At 40.4% G+C, this 21,740-nt stretch overlaps 1 protein-coding gene across 1 annotated transcript in view; it reads left to right on the top strand.

The window, feature by feature from the left end:
- grm4 (glutamate receptor, metabotropic 4) overlaps positions 1-21,740 on the top strand; it is a 1,385,277-nt gene that overhangs the window by 1,100,987 nt on the left and 262,550 nt on the right. The window contains exon 9 of the mRNA XM_041196119.1: positions 12,973-13,908. Within this exon, the coding sequence (XP_041052053.1) occupies positions 12,973-13,908 (936 nt within the window). The remainder of the gene's footprint in view (positions 1-12,972; positions 13,909-21,740) is intronic.

Genomic DNA, 21,740 nt, shown 5'->3' on the forward strand with positions numbered 1-21,740 from the left:
ACTAAGCTACTATCTTAAGTAGCTGCCTTTTTTTAAAAGAAAACTTATAGTTTTCAGTAACTCACAGCACATAATGATTAAGGTACAAACTGACACTTGAGCAGTTAAAAGGAAATAAACAAAAAACCCAAGTCATTATTCAAGTAAATATTGGAAATTGAGGGCTTAATTTTTAGGTGTACTATACATGGGCCATAGTATTAGTAGGTAAGCAAAAACTACATTAAATGTGACCATTTGATCATTAATATTTTTTGCAATTATAGCTTCTATTGTGCCTTTAATCATAGTGATTATAATGATTTGAATGTTCGTCCGTATTTGAACTGATTTCTTAACTTATAGTATTTTAGTGGATTAAGTTTAGTATTTTGACATTCAGATCATTGAATCTCCCACTATCAACATCTTGGGAGTCACCACTGATCAGAAACTTAACTGGACCAGCCACTTAAATACTGTGGCTACAAGGGTATTTGGCTGAGTGACTCACCTCCTGACTCCACAAAGCCTTTCCACCATTTACAATCTATTGGTTGGCAGCCCATCTACCACTTTAAACAAACACTTCCTTCACACCGACAAACAGAGGTGGCAGTCTGTACCATGTACAAGATGCACTGCAGCAACTCACCGACTTTCTTCGACAACACCTCCCAAATCCACAGCCTCTAGAAGGACAAAGACAGCAGGTGCAGGAGAACACCACCATCCCAAGTTACCCTCTAAGTAATTATCCTGAGTTGGAACTATTATCACTGTCCTTTCATTATCACAGGGTCAAAATCCTGGAACTCCCTACCAAACAGCACTATGGGTGCACCTTCGCCATGTGAGCTACAGTGGTTTCAAAAGAGGTCTCACCATCGCATTCTTAAGTGGAGTTAGGGATGCTTCTGGCCTTGCTAGCCACAAACACTTTACAAGAATGAATAAAAATGTTATCTCACCTTCACACCCATTGAATGTTGCGTCCCTTGACAAGATAGCAGCGTAGTGATGCTTGTGGAGGAGCAGGGCAACTACCTGATTTCAGCACTGGACTGTGCATGTGTGGGTGCCAAAAGTTGCCGTTTAACTTACTGCTTAGAAAAGGTGAGTGCTGATAGCCTCACCATTATTTCTATCACAACACTTGGGCTATTATGTACAATCCCAAATGTTTTATATCATTATGATAAGTTGACTTACTTGTGACCCCATTTGTTTGCTGTTCAGCATTTGAAGTTGCTGGACAACTTAGCAAGGTTATATTTACAGTGTTATCAGTTGCTGACAAGTTAACTTGTGGAAATGGAGATATCTCATCCTTTGAGTCAAACATTTTTGTCATCTCAGCTATTTGATTTTGTGCTGGTTGCTCTGCTTACCCTTTGAACACCTGTAGTGAGCCATTATCTATGGCCTTCATCTTCTTCCTTCTGTCATTTTCTTCTCATCCTAACTTAGCTAACCCTCAGGTATTCATTTCTCAGTATTGTTATCTAATACTTAAGCCATATACTGTGTTTGGGGGCATGAGATGAAATACTGTGGTGATATACATTTTACATCAGAATCTCTATTAACTTTACAATTTCAACATCTAAAACTGTTTTCTTGCTCTTGACTTGAGTGACTCTGCAGCTCGTTGCTTTGAATTGATCACCCAGCTGCTTGAATGATTACTGTTTTAGGAGGATGGGGGACAAGAGATATATGACCTTTGATATCTTAAGTCTCATGGAAACAAACCTCCCAAAGTGTAAAGATCTTTATGTCCAAACCAGCAGAGGGTAACTCAGTCACATGAATCTGTTCCAATGTGTCAGTTTTTATAACCGTGTATAAACTCTTGTGATATTCAATTATCACTTATTTTGTTGAAAGCCAGAACATCCCGACCAGTTATCATATTTAGCAATCTAATAGCTGCAGGTCCACAGTCCTGATTTTGGCAACTCCTTAGTGGCCCTTTTATTTATCTCTTGGCCAGGTTGCCAATACATTTATCCCACGCATCAGCTTTTATGGCTGATCCTGGACCCAGGCTTTTGACCTTTGTTACCTCTGGAGACTCCCAAGGATATATCCTTGGTTACCTCTTATTTCCCATTTCCATGTTGCACTTGGCAACATCAACCCAAAACATGTCAGGTTCCACATGTATGCTCATGACACCCAACAATACCACACCATTACCCCTCTTGGCTCTTTAGTGTTTCTGATTTGTCACAAATCTTAACCAAAAAACCAAAAATTCCTCCACCCAACTTCTGCCTCCATAACACCACACGTTTCCATTGCTGCCGCAACTGATCTATTGCTGAAAACCCTCACCCATGCCTTTGTTATCTCTAGACTTTACTATTTCAATGATCTCTTGGTTGGCCTTGCAACTTCCAACCGCCACAGCCCATATCCTAACTTGTACCATCCATCACCCCTGTGCTCACTAAAGTACCTTGTCTCCCGGTTGGATAGTGCCTTGAATTTAAAATTCTCATCCTTCTTTTCTAATCCCTCCGTGGCCTTGCCTCTCCCTATCAAGGTAACTGCCTTCAACCCCTATGATTCTAGGGATCTCTGTGCAACCTTTAATTTCGGCCTCTTGCGCATCCCCAATTTTAATTGCTTCTCCGTTGGCAGTTGTGTCTTCAGCTACCTAGGTCTTAAGCACATGAATTCCATCCTGAAGCTTGTCCGTCTCTCCAATTCCCTCTCCTCCGTTAAGATTCTCCTTAAAATCAACCTCTTTGATCAAGCTTTTGTCACCAGTCCTCATATCTCCTTATGTGGCTCAGTGTCAACATTTATTTGATAACCTTGCTGTGAAGTGCCTTGGAACATTTTACAATATTAAAGGCAATGTAAGAATGCAAGCGGTTTTTGTTAGCCGTGTTTTCAGCTGCCTAGGCCCTCATCCTGGAATTCCCTCGCTAAAACTCTCTGCATCTCTGTTTTTCTCTCTCCCTTTAACATGCTCCTTAAAACAGGCCCCCTTTTCACAGTTTTAGGTTACCTGACTAATATTGCTTAATATGACTCAGTGCCATGACTTGTTTGATGGCGCTCTTGTGAATGCCTTGGGACTTTTACTATATTAAATATGCTGTATAAATGCAAATCATTCTTGTTATTGGGGTCCCAGGCCTTCTCAGTTAGACACATGGGTCTGGATTTTCATCAAGTTGGGATGACTTGGGAGTTCTTTAAAAATGGTAGCCGGGACAACATTCCAGGATTCATGACCCTATTCCCAGGGTTTCCGCTTTTCAGGAGTGCCTTTTAAGAGTGCAAGCCGAGACCACATCCTGAACTCATGACCTGGCTGGCTGCATTGCGAGGCTACGCATATCCTGGTCCTAATAATTTTTCATGGCGTTGGGCCAGATTTTCAATGAACCATGGTTCACGGCACTTGTGAACCAAAGTCTGCATGAAGGGATCTTTTAGAAAGTCCCAAGGTCCTCCTCATGCCCACCCCCTCATGCCAAGGTATGCCCCCCCTAACAACCCCAATAGCCCCTCATGCCTCCATGCCAAGGTATGGCATGTCAAAGCCCACTCACCTACCATACGCTGTATAGAACCAGTGGACCCTATAGTGATAGAAGAATGTTAAAAAAGAGGCTGAAAAGAACATTAATTGATAACTTTCCACTTCCTTAAATAAATACATATTTTCACTACAACTCAATAAATGTTTCAACTACCCAGACTCTTTAAGGTTTCAAAAGCTAAAACTGCAAGTACTTGAAACCTTGTTATCTTGGGTAAATAAACATTGTGAAATTGGCAGCATAGATCAGAGAGCCATAGCTATCAATCAAGCAATGTTTTCTCCGGGGGTCAGCTGTTCCAATAGACTAATGGATTTCTGAGTTTTCAGCCAAACCTCATTATGTGTTTTTGGTTGAGAGTCCATACATGCATTAGAGTACTAAAACAACTGAGCCCCAGAGAAAGCATTGCTTGATTGACAGTTCTGGCTCTCTGATTGTTTCTGTCATTTTCACATTGTTTATTTATACAAGATAAAGAGGTTTCATGTGCTTGCAGCTCCTGCTATTGAAACTTTAAAAGGTATGGATAATTGACACTTTTATTGAGCTGTAGTAAAAGCTATTTTCGTGAACGAATGACTTTATGAAGCATTTTTTTTATACATTCTACTGTCACTATAGGGTTCATTAATTCTGTACAGTGTAAAGTGGGTGAATGGGCATGGAAATGCCAGAGCTTGGCATGGGGGGGAATGAGAGAACATATGGGGTGGGTGGGGGGGTATACCTTGGCATGAGGGACATGAGGGGTTATATGGGATGGGTGGGCATTGGGACTGTGTGGGGTTGAGTGGGTATAAGGGATGCAGGCTGGAGGGCCTTTCTGTTTTTGTTTTAACTGGATTAAAGTCCTACAGAACCCAGACTGGTCTTTTAAACAGCCCTCTCCGCACCTGGCCGCACCTGTTGCTGCCTCCAAACATGTTTTTGGGATGACCAGCCCAACTGCAGTTAATAGTCCTGTCCTTGTGGGCACTTTCTCCTGAGAAGGGTGGGCCAAGCCTGGAATTATCCCGACTTCTGCTACCCATTTCGAGGATGCCATGGAGCCCAATTTTAACACAGTCAATTGAGTGGATTTTGAATGAATTAAAATCTTGCTTATGTTGTTTATTTGGATGTGAGAGTTGCTTTATCTTAATTTTTTGAGGATCTGAATTTACCAGAATTCCTGTACTAACCCTTTGTGTGTTCCTAGAATTCAGTGGTATGGTTCAATAGCTCACTGTTCCACAGGATCAAAACAAGAATAATGATTGTGTGCATTTAAGTAATTGATAAATTGGAAAATATAATGTGTAAATAAAAACAAGAGCTTCCCTGACACCAGTAAATATTGTCACTTCTACTTGCTTAAGTAGCACATGTGTTGGAAAATAATTCTATTATTACGTAAATGAGTTGGATGTAAAGGCATATTAACTAAGCACATAATTTTGTTTTAAAGGAATGAATAGTTAAGTAACCACAGTGTCTTTCTTTTGTTTAAATAAATGGCACTTTTTCTTTAGAATGGCATTTACTTAATTGAATATTGTTGAAAATGTAGGTTTACCTTACTGTTCTTCAGTTTAATATCCCATAACTTAAACTTAATTTCTGGTTCCTGCAGCTCTTAGATTTTTGGGATATTATTTAGTTTCCAAGCAGAGTTTCTTTTTTTGAATCTTCAGCATGCATCCTTCAACTGTCACCTACACTGACTGCAGTTTTCCCTACTGTATACCATTATAGAATGATACAGCACGGGTAGGTGATGGTGTTGTGCTATTGTCACTGAATTGGTAATCTAGAGACCCAGGGTAATGTTCTGGCGACCTGGGTTCAAATCCTGTCATGGCAGATGGTAAGGTTTGAACTTAATAAATCTAATAATGACCATGAAACAATCGTTGTTTGTTGTAAAAACCCACCTGGCTCACAGGTGGGATGAGGTTTCCAAAAGCAAATAAAAACATTAATTTTTTCATTAATAACATGTCCCTGCTCATGTGACACAGTCTTAATTGGTCCACTAGCGTGAAATTGCAGTCTGGTGCCGATCGCAGGCGGCCATCAATTTTCCAAGCACCCCCGCCAAGGGCAAAATTCTGCCCAGGGTATATGGCAAAATTCATGAGATAGGGATTGAACAATGTGTTGCTTTATTTAACAGATATAAACAAAGTCAATACTCAAGATAGTGGGAAAAAATTAAATGCATAATAAATAGCCTTGGTGGAACCCAAACAGAGCATTAGTGAGCAGGTTATTTCTGAGAAGATGTCACTTAATAGCACTGTCAATGACCCCTTCCATTATTTTGCTGAAGACCAGGAGTAGGCTGATAGGGCAGTGATTGGCTGGGTTAGGTTTGTCCTGTTTTTTGTGGCAGGACAGACCTGGGTAATTTTCCAAATTGCCAGATCAATGCCAGTGTTGTAGCTGTACTAATGCAGCTACTTCCAGAGCACAAGTCTTCAATCCTATTGTCTGAATATTGTCAGACCCCATAGACCTTGCTGTATTCAGTGCTTTTAACTCTACCAATTTTGGAAGAAGCCCCCTCCCCCAGATGTTAGTAAGAAGGACAGTGCTGGGTTTCATGTTATAGTTTCTGGTACCTAGGTCAATGGTGATCCATCCAGTACTATTTGTTTTTGTAGGCTTTGTAGTGATTTGATACAACTGAGTGGCTTGCTCAGCCATTTTAGACAATGGTTTGGGGTCATATAAGGATGGCAGGGCATTAGTGAATCAGATATGATTTATGACAATCAACAATCATTAGACTAGCTTTTAATTTATTTATTGAACTTAAATTCCACTAGCTGCTGTGATGGGATTTGAACTTATGTCCAGCATTTGCCCAGACCTCTGGATTACTAGTTGAGTGACATTGCCACTACACCATTAATTTCCCTTCAGATTTATGCTATTGCCTCCCCTTCACTGTTTGACAGCAAACTTGATTATAATGAGCCAAGAATACATTGGAGTTTCCATGTTGACTGTACCTTGAGTGGGGAGTACTGATCTACAAGAGGTTTCCAATTTGAATAGTTTATTTTTTGCAGCATGTTAAAGTGCTGTGATAATGACCATTAGAATTAACTAGTAGAAAAGTAAGAAGTTAATTTGGAATGTTAATTGAAAGACCAGGGTTAGCTTTAACAACAACAACAACACATAGGCCTTTGGAAATAGTAAAACACCCGAAGGCACCTCACAGCAGAGTTATGAATTTGATCCCAAGCTGTTTATTAGAATATATGGTTAAAAACTTGGTCATAGAAATAGATATTAAGGAGAGAGAGGTGGAGAGGTTTAGGAAGGGAGTTCCAAAGCTTAACAATCAAGTGTACTGGAAAAGGATGAGCCTTTTCCCAAAGTGTTGCTTTATATTCTCTTGCCACATTTCTGTGTTCCACCAAATAGTCACATGAAGCCAAAATGAGATGGTACATTGCAAATGTAATGCTATTTGCTGAATGGCAAATATTCTTTCATAGCTAGTTGATTTTTACAGTCAATATATGCTAAAAACAAGATTTTATCAGCCCATTGCTCCAGAGTTAGGAGATTCATTGTTGAGAGCTGATCGAGAACAGTAGTTAGAACAGGGGGCATTTTTGTGATGCAAGTTTATTTTAAGTAGAGTTTTCTGTGTATACAGGAGTACCTGTATTCTTTGGAAGCTAGCCCTGCAGCTGAATAGAATAAACTGAATACAGAAATAAATGGGGTTAAATGTAATGAATCATAAAATCATAGAATGGTTACAGCACAGAAGGAGGTCATTCGGCCTGTTGTGTCCGTGCCAAGTCTATGGAAGAACAACTTACCTAGTTACCCCATAGCCCTACAAAATATTTTGTTTCAGAAATCCAATTCTCTTTTGAAGGCTTGAATTGAACCTGCCACCAAACTCTCAGGCATTCTAGATCCGAATCAGACACTAAGTAGAAAAAATGTTTCCTCATGTCACTGTTGCTGCTTTTGTTAATCACCTCAAGTCTGTGCCCTCTGGTTCTCGATCCTTCCAACACCAGGAATAGTTTCTCTCTATCTACTCTGTCCAGACTCCATGATTTTGAAAATCTTTATAAGATCTCCTTTTAGTCTCTTCTCCAAGGAAAACAGTCTCAGCTCCTCCAATCTATTGATGTAGCTGAAATTCCTCATTCCTGAAACCATTCTCGTGAATTGTTTCTGCACCCTCTCTAATCCCTTCACATCCTTCCTAAAATGTGATGCTCAGAATTGGACACAATATCTCATTTGAGGCTAAATCAGGGTTTTATATAGGTTCATCATGACTTCCTTACTTTTGTACACTTATGCCCCTATTTACAAAGCCTAAGATTTTCAATACTTTATGAACCACTCTCTGAATCTGCCCTGCCATCTTCAATGATTTGTGCATATAAACCTCCAGGCTCCTGACTAAACCCCACCACCACCAGCACAACACCCCAACCCCCACCGCCTGAACCCCGATTTGTCCATGCCCCTTCTGACCCTCCATCCAATCTAGCAGTCTCCTGCTTCCCTCCCCAGTGGCACAGATTTCCACAAAAGCAACAGTTCAACTCAGATCCAAATGGACAAACTCAACTAGTACATGCCATCCTTGAACAATCATGAAGCAGGGGGCACACACTTCCTGTGCCCCACTGACTTAATCTAGAAAATAGGACTTAATTTGAAAAAGTTTTAGGATATTGAGCATTCATGGGATGCAAATGTATTGAAAATAGAAACCCGCAACTGGACAGCATGAGGCCCAAACTGCCACTGCAAAAACATTTGAGTTATTCTCTACATCGCAATTTGTTGATGGGAAACCAAGATTTCGGCTCCCACCCATCACGTTTCCTACTCTTACAGGCTCCATTAAATATCACCACCCATTAAACTGAAGCAAGGTTAATGCCGATTTTGCCTCCCTTAAACCTGATATTGCCCCACTGCGTGTGATGGGGAAGCAGTGGCTTACCTTGTGATGCCCAGAGAAACCTGATCATTGTAGTTCCATGAAGGAAAGTTTTATAATTACCTAAAGAGCCTGTCTGTCCACACATAGACCTACATTTCCCTATCAGGAAACACCATTGGGGTCCTATTGATATCATAGGACCCAATTAATTCTTATGGCCAATGTGCCCAGTGGCTGCCTCATCCACTTTGCCAAAACTAACAGCATTAGAATCAGAAGTCAATGGAAATGATCATCTTGCCGATTTGGGCTTGTGGTAGAGTTTATTAAAATATTATGTGAGTCATATGTAGTTTCCAATCTGAAAATGTCATTTAAGTCATTTCTCTGTGGATTTCACTGATCCTGGGTTAGAATTCTGACAGGGGATCAGGAGAAAACCATGGAAATTTCAGGACATCAGCGTAATTCTGTAGTGCCGTGTGCCAGGAGGGCAGATGTTCAATCAGTGCAGAGGCAGTGTCGAATAGTGGGTGAACAGGTGTTCCACAAAACTCCTTCTGTGCTGGAATGCAGTGCTTTTGTCTATTTAACCAGCTGATGTCCTTATGCTTTAGCCCCATAATGCCCTAAATTTGACGCAGTGAAAATGTTTAACTGTATGCCTTGCACATCTCACCTGCTGATATTTATACCAGGGACAGGATTATACGAGGACAGGCTCTCTGCACCTCAGTGTAAATGTTGGGGGTGAGCCCCCCTCTACTTAGCCAACTAGCTCTGTTTTAATTTTTCATGTGACCGCCAGAAAATATCAGGTCTTCTGTCCATCTTCAGGAGGAAGTCCAGCCTCAAAGAGAGCTGCCAGCCAGTCGGGGGACAGCAGCTGGACATCCTGGCAGCAGCAGCAGGAGTGGTGACCTCTGCTGGTGCTGCAGGTAGGCCAGGCTGGTAGCATTCAGTGATGGACCTGGATATTCAGCTATGTCTAGGATCTTACTGGGGTCAGGCTGACGAGCCCCAGCAAGTTGGGTCGGCAGAGGGCATGTTGGACAGGGCAGGGGGGAGGAGCGTGGGGAGGCAAAACTATGGGGAAGTACCTCCACTTGGCACCGGAGGCCTGTCACAAGACAACCCCCCATCCCCACCCTTTTATAGGCCAACAGCCCACAGGGTTAAACTGCTGAGCTGCATGTTGAGTATTAGCCTCTCCCATCGTCCGTTAAATCAGAGTGGCAGAGGGATGAAGCTCTTAACTGGGCATTAATTGCCTGCTTAAGAGCCTCAATTAGGCCATGGGTGGGTGAAACAGTTGACACCTCCCTCGCTGCCTGTAAAATTGTGGTGGAAGCATGCAGGAAGACGGTGGGTACGCCACTGATGCATGGTGTTCTAGTTTACAGATCCACCCGCCAGCTTTCCCATCCGCTGGTGGCCAGTAAAATTCAGGCCCAGGTTTGCTTTTTTTAAGCATTTATGCTGCTTGAAGACACTTTTAAATTGACTCTTCAATAGTGTTCCCAGTATCTTTTAGTGCATTTATTGTGATTTTATCCCACATTCTGCAATTTTGCATTAATTATATTTTTCAGCAAACTTTGAGGCAATGTTTTTCACTCCTGATAGTACATTTGTTTTTCAGCCAGCTCATTACAGTATTTTATGGTTCAAGTGATAAAAGATGAAAGAAGATAAGCTAGGCAGAGCAGCAGGCACAAACCACAGATGTTGACATATCTGCCTACTAACAACTGTGGACAAGGGCCTCAGTTAGCTTTGAATCAGCAAGGTCACCAACAGTAAAGCTTGCAAAAAAAATGAGCACATTTCCTCAACTGTTATGCCTTCATGCTTAAAGCTTATTTCTGGATAATATGGTGACTGGTGACCATACATTTATCAAACAGGTAACACTTGCACTAGTTAGCCTATATTTTCATTTCCTTTCCCAGTGAATAGCAGTCACGTGTCTGTCTAGTAAAGCGCTGAGTAAAAGTGGATTACAGATAATTACGTACCCCCAACTCCAAGCCCATTCTAAGTATCAGTAACTGAGCAGATATGTGCTTCAGTGCTTTGATGCATGAAGCTCATGAAAATATGTGTGTGTGTATGTGCGTGTGCGTAGAGTAAGGGTTTCAATTGCACATTGCATCTTGATTATGTGCCTTACTGAGACACGAATAAGCAATGACAAATGTTGTAAGGTTCTGTAAGGACATGCTGGAAATATGGAAATGATTAATGGACATAATTTGTAGGATGGGATCTTGGGCTATCCATTGGCATATGATACATAGAATTACATAGGATATATGGCAAAGAAACAGGCCATTCAGCCCAGTTAGCCCATGCCAGCATTTATGCTCCACTTGAGCTTCCTCCCATCTTTCCTCGTCTAAATCTATCTAGTAACTCTTTTCCTTCTCCCTCATCTGCTTGTCTAGCTTCTATTATATACATATATGCTATTCGCTTCCAGCACTCCCTGTGGTTCCACATTTTTGCCACTCTTTGGGTAAAGAAGTTTCTTCTGAATTCCCTTTTGGATTTCTTGGTGTCTACATGATATTGATGACATCTAGTTATGCTCTTCCCCACAAGAGGAAACATTTTCTCTGTATCCACTCTATCAAAACCTTTCATAATTTTAAAGAGCTCTATTAGGTCTTCCTTCAGCTGCCTTTTATCATGAGAAAAGAGATCCAGCCCATCAATCCTTTCATGATATGTACACCAAGCATACACTGTACAGTTGGATAGCCCTCCATTGCCAGGCTCCTTGGTGTTCCATCTTCTCCCATGAAAATCCCCATGTCTTGCAGGTATACTAGACCATGACAACCCTGGTTGCATCTCCTGCCAGACCTTCTGCACTGCCATACTCTCATATCTCTTGGTTCTGGAGTTTCAGACACCGCAATTCTCCTCATACCCACCTCATTTAGCATATCAATATTCACAGCTACTAATGAGAATTCCCCTTTCCTATCGCTCTTGTTTCATGCCTCCAAATTTGGTTCTCTTCATTTCTTCGTCATCAATCATACAGCCTTTATAAAGACTGGAAAACCTGTCTGAAGCACTTCAGTAAGATTAAATATTTAAACCATGATGAAGCGTAAAGGTTTGCGTTTTGAAGGACTAGTAAATAATCCAAATATTGTTTTTCTTTTATAATGTACTTCAACTTTTCTCCTTCCAGAGTGACATCCCTTTGGTATCTTGTGAAACTAACCATTCCTTGATTATGGGCCTTCTGTGTCGGAACTTTTTAAATGAGATATTCTGTCCTCACCTTATATTAGTAGCTATTAATTTCAACACTTTTCACTTAACTGCCTTCAGATACAGGATACAATGTGACTAAGTATCCATAGCGATCCGGGTAAACCCCTGGTCAAATTATAATGAGGACAGCAGGAATATAGTCAAGAGCGTAGTTAATGCTAGGTTCCTACCGTATGCCAAAGATTCCTTTGAGCCTTTTGGGGCTGGAACCTCTGTCTACCCCTCATAAGGTCATTGACTTATGGGGAGGCAGTATTAGGATGGGTAATTGAAGCATTAGTTACTGTGTCCTGAGCTAACAAAGGTGGATGTCGGTAACCTTGGGGTAATAGGATGATCATTGGTAGTTGTGAGGCTCACTTAGATGTCTAGAACAATATCCATGAAATGCACCACCCTGCACATACAGAGAAACTGAGACCAGCACTCCAAATGCTTCCATGGTTAAGATTAGCAAACTGAACACATACTAAGAATTGAACAGGGGAGTCTCCTGATCTGTTTAAATTAGCACATCTTACTCACTTGGTCATTCAGGGATTATTAATCTAAAAAACAATTCTCTCTAACCTTAAGCTCTCTTGCATATTACTACGTAGTCGGAGTACGTTTGTGATATATAGCTGGTAACCTGGCCAGTCCCTTTAAAGATATTAGATAATTCCAAGTAATTATAACTGTTTATAAAATGTGGAATTCAATCAGTAGGCAATTATAGATTTCAGGTTCATTTTAACTTTCCTTTAACATTTAGAACAATTGAATTGTAACATCTGGTGTTCTTGATGCAAGCTCGGCATAAGACATTTAACTAAATATAGATCCACTTCTTTCCTCCCCCAATTGGAAATCTCTGTACTACATAGAATGAATGAGATAGCTCATGGATGCCTGCTACTAGTGTTTAATGAATGCAGCTCGAGAACCCATTGGTAGGAACTATATAAAGATGGTTTGGGAATGCTTTTCCCCTTGGATTTCCATTCTGCCCTATGTGGAAGTGCCTGGCTTTCTTTCGGTGTGTCTCCATAGTGAGGTGGTTGATGTTTTGAACTCAGTGAGGAAAGGATTACAAGTTCTAAACTGTATCATACTATTATCATCAATAACATGTCTCTATTTAGATGATGACTCTAAATGTAATTCAGAATCACTGTGATTACCTTTTAGTTCCTAACTAGACATCTTAACACTAATTTATCTCTTTCACATTTTCAGATTCGCACAATGCAATGGCCATCAGGATCCCGGCAGATCCCAGTTTCAATTTGCAGCCTCCCATGCAAACCAGGAGAGAGAAAAAAAATTGTGAAGGGCATTCCTTGTTGTTGGCACTGTGAACTCTGTGATGGCTACCAATACCAGGTGGATAAATACAACTGCAAGGTCTGCCACTTTGACATGCGACCAAATGAGAACCACACAGGATGTCGCCCGATTCCAATAGTCAAATTAGAATGGTATTCCCCTTGGGCTGTTGCACCTGTATTCTTTGCAATTATCGGTATCATTGCTACATTGTTTGTTGTTATAACATTCATACGCTACAATGACACACCAATAGTGAAAGCATCTGGACGAGAATTAAGTTATGTGCTTCTCACAGGAATTTTCCTCTGTTATGCTATTACCTTCCTTATGATAGCAGAGCCGGATGTTGCCATCTGCTCCATGCGACGTATTTTCCTTGGATTGGGTATGAGTATCAGCTACGCAGCCCTGCTCACCAAGACCAACAGGATATATCGGATATTCGAGCAAGGCAAGAAATCAGTCAGTGCCCCCAGGTTTATCAGTCCAGCCTCTCAGCTTATGATAACTTTCAGTTTTATCTCTGTGCAACTGCTTGGAGTCTGTATCTGGTTTATTGCTGACCCCCCCCACTCCTACATAGACTACGATGACCAAAAGACTGCCAATCCCAAGCTTGCTCGTGGAATTCTCAAATGTGATATTTCTGATCTGTCTCTCATCTGTTTACTTGGATACAGCATGCTTCTCATGGTTACATGCACCGTGTATGCCATAAAAACCCGAGGGGTTCCAGAGACCTTCAATGAGGCCAAACCTATTGGATTTACCATGTACACCACCTGCATTGTCTGGTTAGCCTTCATTCCAATATTTTTTGGGACTGCACAGTCTGCAGAAAAAGTAAGTACTACATTGTGCAATATTTTACATTGTGCCAGAAGGACAAGAGCTGTGTGTAATTTGTGAATGCTGTGTTGCTTAAAATAATGAACAATATTATGATTTTTAAAAAATAGTAAGACGACAAAGAGCAATAATAGTGGAGATTTTCCTGGGGGCAGTGACTATCAGCTTCCTTTATAAGTATCTGTTCTGACTAGCCCAATCATATGATTTTGCACTGTGCCCTTACAATCCAGCACCTGTCCCTGACCCAGTAAAATCCCCCCTACTGTCTTTGTCCAGTTACAACAACTTTAAAAATTCTTGGTGAAACCAAATTACTTCCATTTTATGGAGCTCTCAAAGCATTTGGACAAGAAAAGACACATGTCAATTATTACTTCAAGGCTTTGTTTGTTTCATTGATGATGGATTATGCATACTAATTGACTACTTACAAATACAAAGTATGCGGAATCATTTTTAAAAAGGCTGGCAGTACTCATTCAGACAGGGCTATAACAAGGTAACACAATTTTATCAATGTTAGTTATTGAAGAATTTCTGTGACATGGAATTCTATGTCACTGAAACAATTTAAGTGATGAGAGCTTTAAGGGAAGATACCTGCACCAACTATAAAACCATATAATAAAAAAAACTATATGGTTATTATAGTAAAGGACAGAATACATCTTGAATCACAAAATGCAAAATATGGAAAAATAGCTGCTATACAAGTGATTGTGTTTCTAAACCTCAACTGGGAATATATTATCAATTGAATTTGTTGATGGGAGCCATACTCAAATCACACCAACATTGACTACCAATCTTGCCTCCTGTCTTTTTAAGCACAAAACCTAAAAACATGGCATTGGGATTAATCTTATGACTTTCCTGAGTGATTTTCTGATCATTCATTCAAATGATCAGAACATTAAATACAAAGCATGGCAGAATTTCTGGTCTGCGCTATTGGTTGATGAAACACCCCGCCAAGAGAACAATGTTGGAAATGCTTTTAACTTAATTTGACAGAGTTATTCCAATTTGAACCTCCTCAACATCTGATCACATTCGTTTTACTTAGTTACTGCCAACATTAATTCAGCTTTAAGTAGAAATTTAGAAGTGTAAAGCAAATGTTAATTGATATTTATTACTTGTAAAAAGAGCCTCCATAGATGAGTCATATTTATCTCTTTGCTGAATTTTCTGTGTTTTTTTTTTACTTGCAATGAATTCAGAGGTAATATCACATAGATTTCAGGTGACAGCAAATTAACTACAAAAATGTTTTAACAAAGGGTTAGTGTGCATTGGTTGATGGTCGTGTTTCAAGCTTTAAGATTTCATTTGTCCTGGAATTCAGGGGTATCCTGCAATCTGTAATCGACTGAAATTTTACAATATCTGATAATGTTGTAATGTAACCAGAAAATTACCAATAATTTCAATTCAACTTGCTTTATTAATTCAGCATGTGGTTAGGCAATATAAAGATAATTTAGCTGAACCATTTGTTAATTCTATTGAAAAAAATACATAGTATACACTATATATTTTTCTACCCAGCATCTGTTTTCTAACCTTGCAATTTCACAATGTGATCCCTGTGTGGTAATGTGGCAAGGCTATGTGAAGGCAGCTGGATCCTCTGTAGCATTGGTTTTTCATAGTCTGCAATTGGAGACACAATAGCCTTGGTCAAACCTGCCTCTTGAAATGAATGACAGTTTGAAACTAGAACCTGAGTTTGAGAGGAAAGTGGAATAATTGGACCTGTTTGGTACAGTCTCTACGCTGTGACTTTAAATCTGTCATTTGTAACAATAAATCTGTCTCAAGTACTCTATCCAAGAGGCGGTAGGATAATCCTTAAAACAATGTCAAGGAGACAACCTGACACCTTTCAACTGATTATCTGTTTCTTCCATACCTTATTGATTCAAACTTCACCATAATTTTTTTAACCCCATACTTTAGCCGTATAGACAAATACATATTATAAATTCCATAAAGCTAATTTTCCTCATGGTTACACTAAGAAACTCCAACTTGCCAGCAGGAAGAAGCTTTAGCATGCTGCTGAACTTCTCTCTTGGTATTTCTTCATGGACGAAGGTTTTTGGAAGGTTATATTTTTCTTCTCATTGGTCACAGGCCTGCTGGTGGCTCGTCAGGCCTACCTGTGACTGACAGATTCTCCCTCAGCAGGTGAAGTTGCAGGTGAAGGTGTAGTTACTGTTGGGGGCAATTTGATCTATCTTCCTCTTTCATGCTGGCTCTTCAGTCAGTCCCAAAGGTGTCTTTAATACTCCCAATGTGGCATCTCCAGGCATCACAATCTATGGCCTGCACTTCCCACTGGCACACAAAGAGGAAATTCTTCAGGCGGCCCTTGAAACATTTGCGTGGCGCCCCTCTATTCCATTTACCAGTGGTCAGCTTTCTGTACAACACGATCTTGGGCAGGCGACTGTCACCGATCCAGGCAACGTGATCCGCGCAATGCAGTTGGCTTTGCGGGCATTTGGCCTCGAAGCTGGTGATGTTGGCTGTTTCCAGGACTTCAGTGTTTGTGATGCGGTCCTGCCAGCAGATTTTAAAGATGCTTCAGAGGCAGCACTGTTGAAAGTGCTTTAGAAGGCAGACATGACGACGGTACAGGACCCATAACTTGACGCCATACAGAAGAGTGATGAGGACTATAGCTTAGTGCACTTTGAGTTTAGTCTATGTTCTCAGTCTGTGGCTCCTCCACATTCATTTGTAGAGTCTGCCGAATCCACTATTTTCTTCTGAAAGCCAATTGTTCACTTCGTTGTCTATGGTGGCATCAAACAAGATGACTGTGGTAAAGTGAGGTACTCTATCCCTTTAAGAGAATGCAAGTATACTGATCATGTGACAGCACTGACGAATCACTGTACAGCATGGGCAACTGGGAACTGTAAGTGTAGTTCTGGAGGTTCCTGAGTGAGCACATACGATCTGGTGCTCTGCCCTATGTCTCAATAAACCATCACAGTTTATTCTTACATCAGTCTCTCCTGGTTATTGATTGCAAGCAGCAATTGATGAGAACATAGGGAGGGAGGCTCTAACATAGGTTAGAGTTCGGTTGGCCAATAAGCTCATTTATCCAAGACATAAAAATAACACTCCCTAAATAGGTAAATTTCTTGATGGCATTCAGCTCTGTTTCCTTGATGACACTGCTTGGTGCTCTATGTTCTTCTTAGGGTGCAGGTTGATGCAGAACTCGAGTTTTCTCTAAACTAATTTTTGATCTGAAGAGTTATGTTGCCTCGAAAAAATGTGTTGTTGTATGTTGTAGGTCTGACTGACTGTGGGCCGGGAGAGCACAGTCATCAGCAAAGAGAAATTCAGAGATGAGATTTTCTTGTGTTTTTCTGTGAGCCTGAAGACGCCCGAGGTTGAAGAGACCTCCATCAGCCCGGATGCTCAACCACAAATTCAGCTTCTTCTCCCACTGTTACCAGTGTAGCTTTTTTCACCTTTGCCTCTCCTGCTATCCACTGCCACCAAAACATCAGTCCAAACCTTCAACACTGCAAGGCTCAATTTCTCTTGTGCTCTCCAAGAGGGCTGCAATAATCTAAAATTTACAACTCATTTAAAATAGTGCAGTCTGTGTCTTTTCTACAAAGTTCCCTCTCCTCCCTCACAAAGCTCTCTGCAAACTTAAGTGGCTTCCCTTGCCTCATTAAATTGAATTCAACATTTTCAAATTCTTCCATGACCTTCACCCATTCCACTTTAATGATTTCCTCCAACCTGTGTATTCACTCTTAGGACTTTTTTTTATTGTTTAGGATTGAGATGAGGAGAAATTAATTCATTCAGAGGGTTGTGAATCTTTGGAATTCTGTACCCTAGAGGGTTATAGATGCTTTATCATTAAATAAGGCTGAGGTAGATAGGTTTTTGGCGTCTCGGGGAATTGAGGGATATGGAGAATGGGTGGAAAAGTACAGTTGAGGTAGACAATCATCCAGGATCGTATTGAATTTTGAAGCAGGCTCGAGGCTGTGTACTTTATTCCTGCTCCTATTTCTTATATTCCTAGGTTATGTGCACTGGCACAAACTGCTCCTCCAAACATCAGGTTATTCCCTCTCTCACACATCCTCTGTTGTGTTTTACCTTCTCAGACTCCTCCCCTAGTTCACTCAGGCACTTACCCCTCTACTTTCAAAATCCTCTTGAAATCCCTTGGCTTCAACTGTGTCTTTTGCCCGCTAGACCATCTCTCTCCGTTTCCTTTTCCATTTTCCCCACCTAGCCATCCACCGATTTTTAATAAAACTGCTTTGAATTAACCTTATACATGAAGTAACACTGTGGAAATATAATCTGTTAATCTGTGTAGAGAAATGGTTAATTACCCTTTCTTTGTAAGTTTTAATAGTTATCAATCACGTCAATTTACAAAAGCTGGCCAATCACGATCCATCTGTAATTGTGTTAATTCTATCCTTCTCAAGTAACTGAACTGCCACTTCACTGTTAGAAATGGTGACAAATTGAGTGACAAATTTGCCTTTGCAAAACTAGAGAAGCTAGAAATCCGGGTGTGGAGGCAGACTGGGTGATAGGTTCGCCTCCAGGCTCCAGCACTTTTTTTTCACAACTGGGACAAAGAATGTAGCAAAAAACTATTCTCCAGCACTCACTCTTCACACCCCACCATCCCCCACACACTCACCATGCCCCATCCATGCCTCATAGCCCCCACCCATCCCAATGGCCCCTCACACCCTCCATGCCAACCCTCTTGGCCCTTTATACCCCAATGCCAATTTAGTGCCAACTTATGCCCCTCACCCACTACCCTTAGTCCTTAAATCCTCCATGTGAACTCACCCAATATCCACCATGGGCAAATCTCAGGACCCATGCTGAGATTAAATAAAGTTATTGAGTGTATATTGATAAATTCACTATTTTAAAAAATCTTTCATTGATTAAAAAAAACATTCATTACATTTAACTTCCTTTATTCCCTTAAAAGAACAAGTATTTGAATTTATAGTCCCACTTTAAATCTGTCTTAACACTTGAAGCTGTCAATCAAACTGTGAAGTGACAGGCATCTCACTGCAATAATGATAGGTTGTGAAATCAGTCAAACAGCACTAATCTGATAATGCAAGCCCTCAGGCCTATGTCAACAGACAGAGCAAAATAGCAAGCACTTTTTTTTTAACGCCATAGTTTAAAAAAAACACTTAAAGGGAGAAATCAATGTTGAGTCTAGAAGCTTGGTTGTTTCCTTTGACTACTTCCTTTGACAGTTTCAAAGAGCTTGATAGATCCATTGAGTTTATTCATTTTTTATGCATATTCATGTCTACTTTTAACAATGCCAAGAGGTACCTCACCTATCCCAAAGGTGTTCCTGGACCAAATCCCAAAGGCCATCTTATCTTATCAAAAGTCTACTGCTACTTCAAAGAGCTCTGGTAAGTTTAGACATTCTTCTACCAGGTCTAATGTGCACAAGTTGTATTCCCGACTCCTTCCTCGTGTAAATCAGATCAGACTAAAGGCAGCTGCACTTTAACATGTGCAGCTGCCTCCATGAAACATGGATGGCCAAAGTTCGACTTGCCCCCATTCCCCCACCCACCTCCCCTCTCCTGCAAAAATAGTGAGGGATAGATCAGGTTTGGGAGTGAGACTTCTGGATTTGGGTCTCCGGCACCATTTTATCAAAGGCCTCTCCATCCACATGAAAATTTAGGCCTAAGTAATTTGAATGAAAAATAGGTGGATAAGGAAACAGAAGGAAGTTGAATCACCTAGTGATTTTTTGCAGGGCACATTGTTCCTCTAAAGGCTCAGTTGTGAATTAGGCCTGACAAACACAAAAATGTGCATGGTACAGGCCAGGCAAATTCCAAGACAATGGACAGAAGAGGCTTATGATAAAACCTGAAACTTCTTTCTATCGGGACTGGACTGAGCAATTGGTGATGCCGGATTTGCCTATTGTTTATATGGCGCACAATTTTCACATGAAAAAGATACCCCTGCAAATGAATATTAGAAGAAGCAAACAGATTATAATTGTGTCCCGTTATGCATGGCCTTTACATGCACACTGAGAATTGAGAGTCCTCTGGGGCTGTGCTGTGATACTTGGAATGCCAGAGAAGATAGATTGCCTTGAAAATGTAGACATTGCTTTTGGATTGCTCTTCATACTCCGAAAGGCCATCAATGGAGGCAGAACTCAAAAATCTTTGCAGTCCTCCTGTAATAAATACTCAACGGATCAGCCTCTATCATATCCATTGTCATTTTAAATTGCTTCCTGTTCATTTGCAGTATACTGGCACCTTTTTACCCAGAGGTTATCTCCGTCTGCTAGGATTGATTCATTTTTGTCCTTGCTTCCATGTGAAAGCAATGTTATAGATGAGGTAGCTGGGACCACAATGAAAGAAAATTCTTGGGTTAATTTGTATGATCACCTCCTTATCGGGACCTGAAACCATCATTGTCATTGGCCTGTGGGACATGTAGATATCATTCCAGCTAAACCTGCAGGTTTTAAGAGTTCAATTTTATAAAGGGTTAGTGATTAATTCATGGACTTTATTTTCATGGTTCCTGACAATGGTGCTAGCCATGGTTCAGCTGGTAGCACTATTGTCTCTGAATCAGAAATTTGTGGGTTCAAGTTCTGCTCTGGAGACTTCAAATTCTAGGCTAACACTCCAGTGCAATATTGAGGGAGTTCTACACTGTCAGAGCTGCTGCCTTTTGGTTGAGATGCTAAACCATGGCCCTGCCATCTGCCCTTTAAGGTGAATGTAAAAGGCCTCCTGGTACTATTTCGAAGAAGAGCAGGAACATGACCAGTCCTGGCCAATATTTATTCCTCAATCAACATAAATAAAACTAATCAACTGAACATTATCAAAATGCTGTTTGTGGAAGCTTGCAGTGGGCAAATTGACTGCCTTGTTTCCGACATACAATAGTGACTAACTTTCAAAAATACCTCTTTGGTTGTAAAGTGAGGTTGTGAAAGGCACTACATAAATACAAGTCTCTATTGTACATGGAAGTGTTACCTCATTGATTACAAAAAGTAATAATTATCGGTCATGGATGAAATTACAAAACAAACATTTATATTGGGGCTGTTTTGTTTTTAATCACTTTAATTTGTTCACACACAGACCTATCACATCCCCTAATGTAGTGCATAGAGTTTGTTACTTATTCTACTGATTGGTTGGCCTTGTTCCAATTGCTTTCCATCTTTTTTACCTGCATCTTCATGGCCTTTTATCCAATCAAGGAAATGTAAATCAATGATACTTGTGTTTCTCCAAGAAGGGAAGCTCAGAAATTGGAAAAAGAGAGATTGACAACATATCCAGTCACTCACATTCAACCAGTGACGTCTTGAATTATTCAGGACACAAAAAAGATGGACTGCAGACCACATCTTTTTTGCACTCTCAAAATTATAATATTGGACTAACAGAAGGCAGTCTTCAAATTATTTAATTAACCTTGTTGATATAGCCCTTCTTATGTTTGAATCACTTTAATCTACGCCTGTTTCCCTGTTGACTGGAATATCAACAACAGCTTGTATTTATAGAGTTACTCTAATGCACAAATAACATCCACATGTGAAAGGAATTGGTTCCCATGTAAAGGAAAGAGATTAGGATCAAAATTTTGATGAAATGCCTTATTTTCTTCTGAATTAATTATCAAAGGGACCAGTATTTTTTTAATTGAATAGATCTATGTTGAATACAAAAAATAATCTTGTTTTTGACTCTAATCCACATTCT

This window comes from Carcharodon carcharias, chromosome 9 (genome assembly GCF_017639515.1).
Source record: "Carcharodon carcharias isolate sCarCar2 chromosome 9, sCarCar2.pri, whole genome shotgun sequence".
Lineage (NCBI taxonomy): Eukaryota > Metazoa > Chordata > Chondrichthyes > Lamniformes > Lamnidae > Carcharodon > Carcharodon carcharias.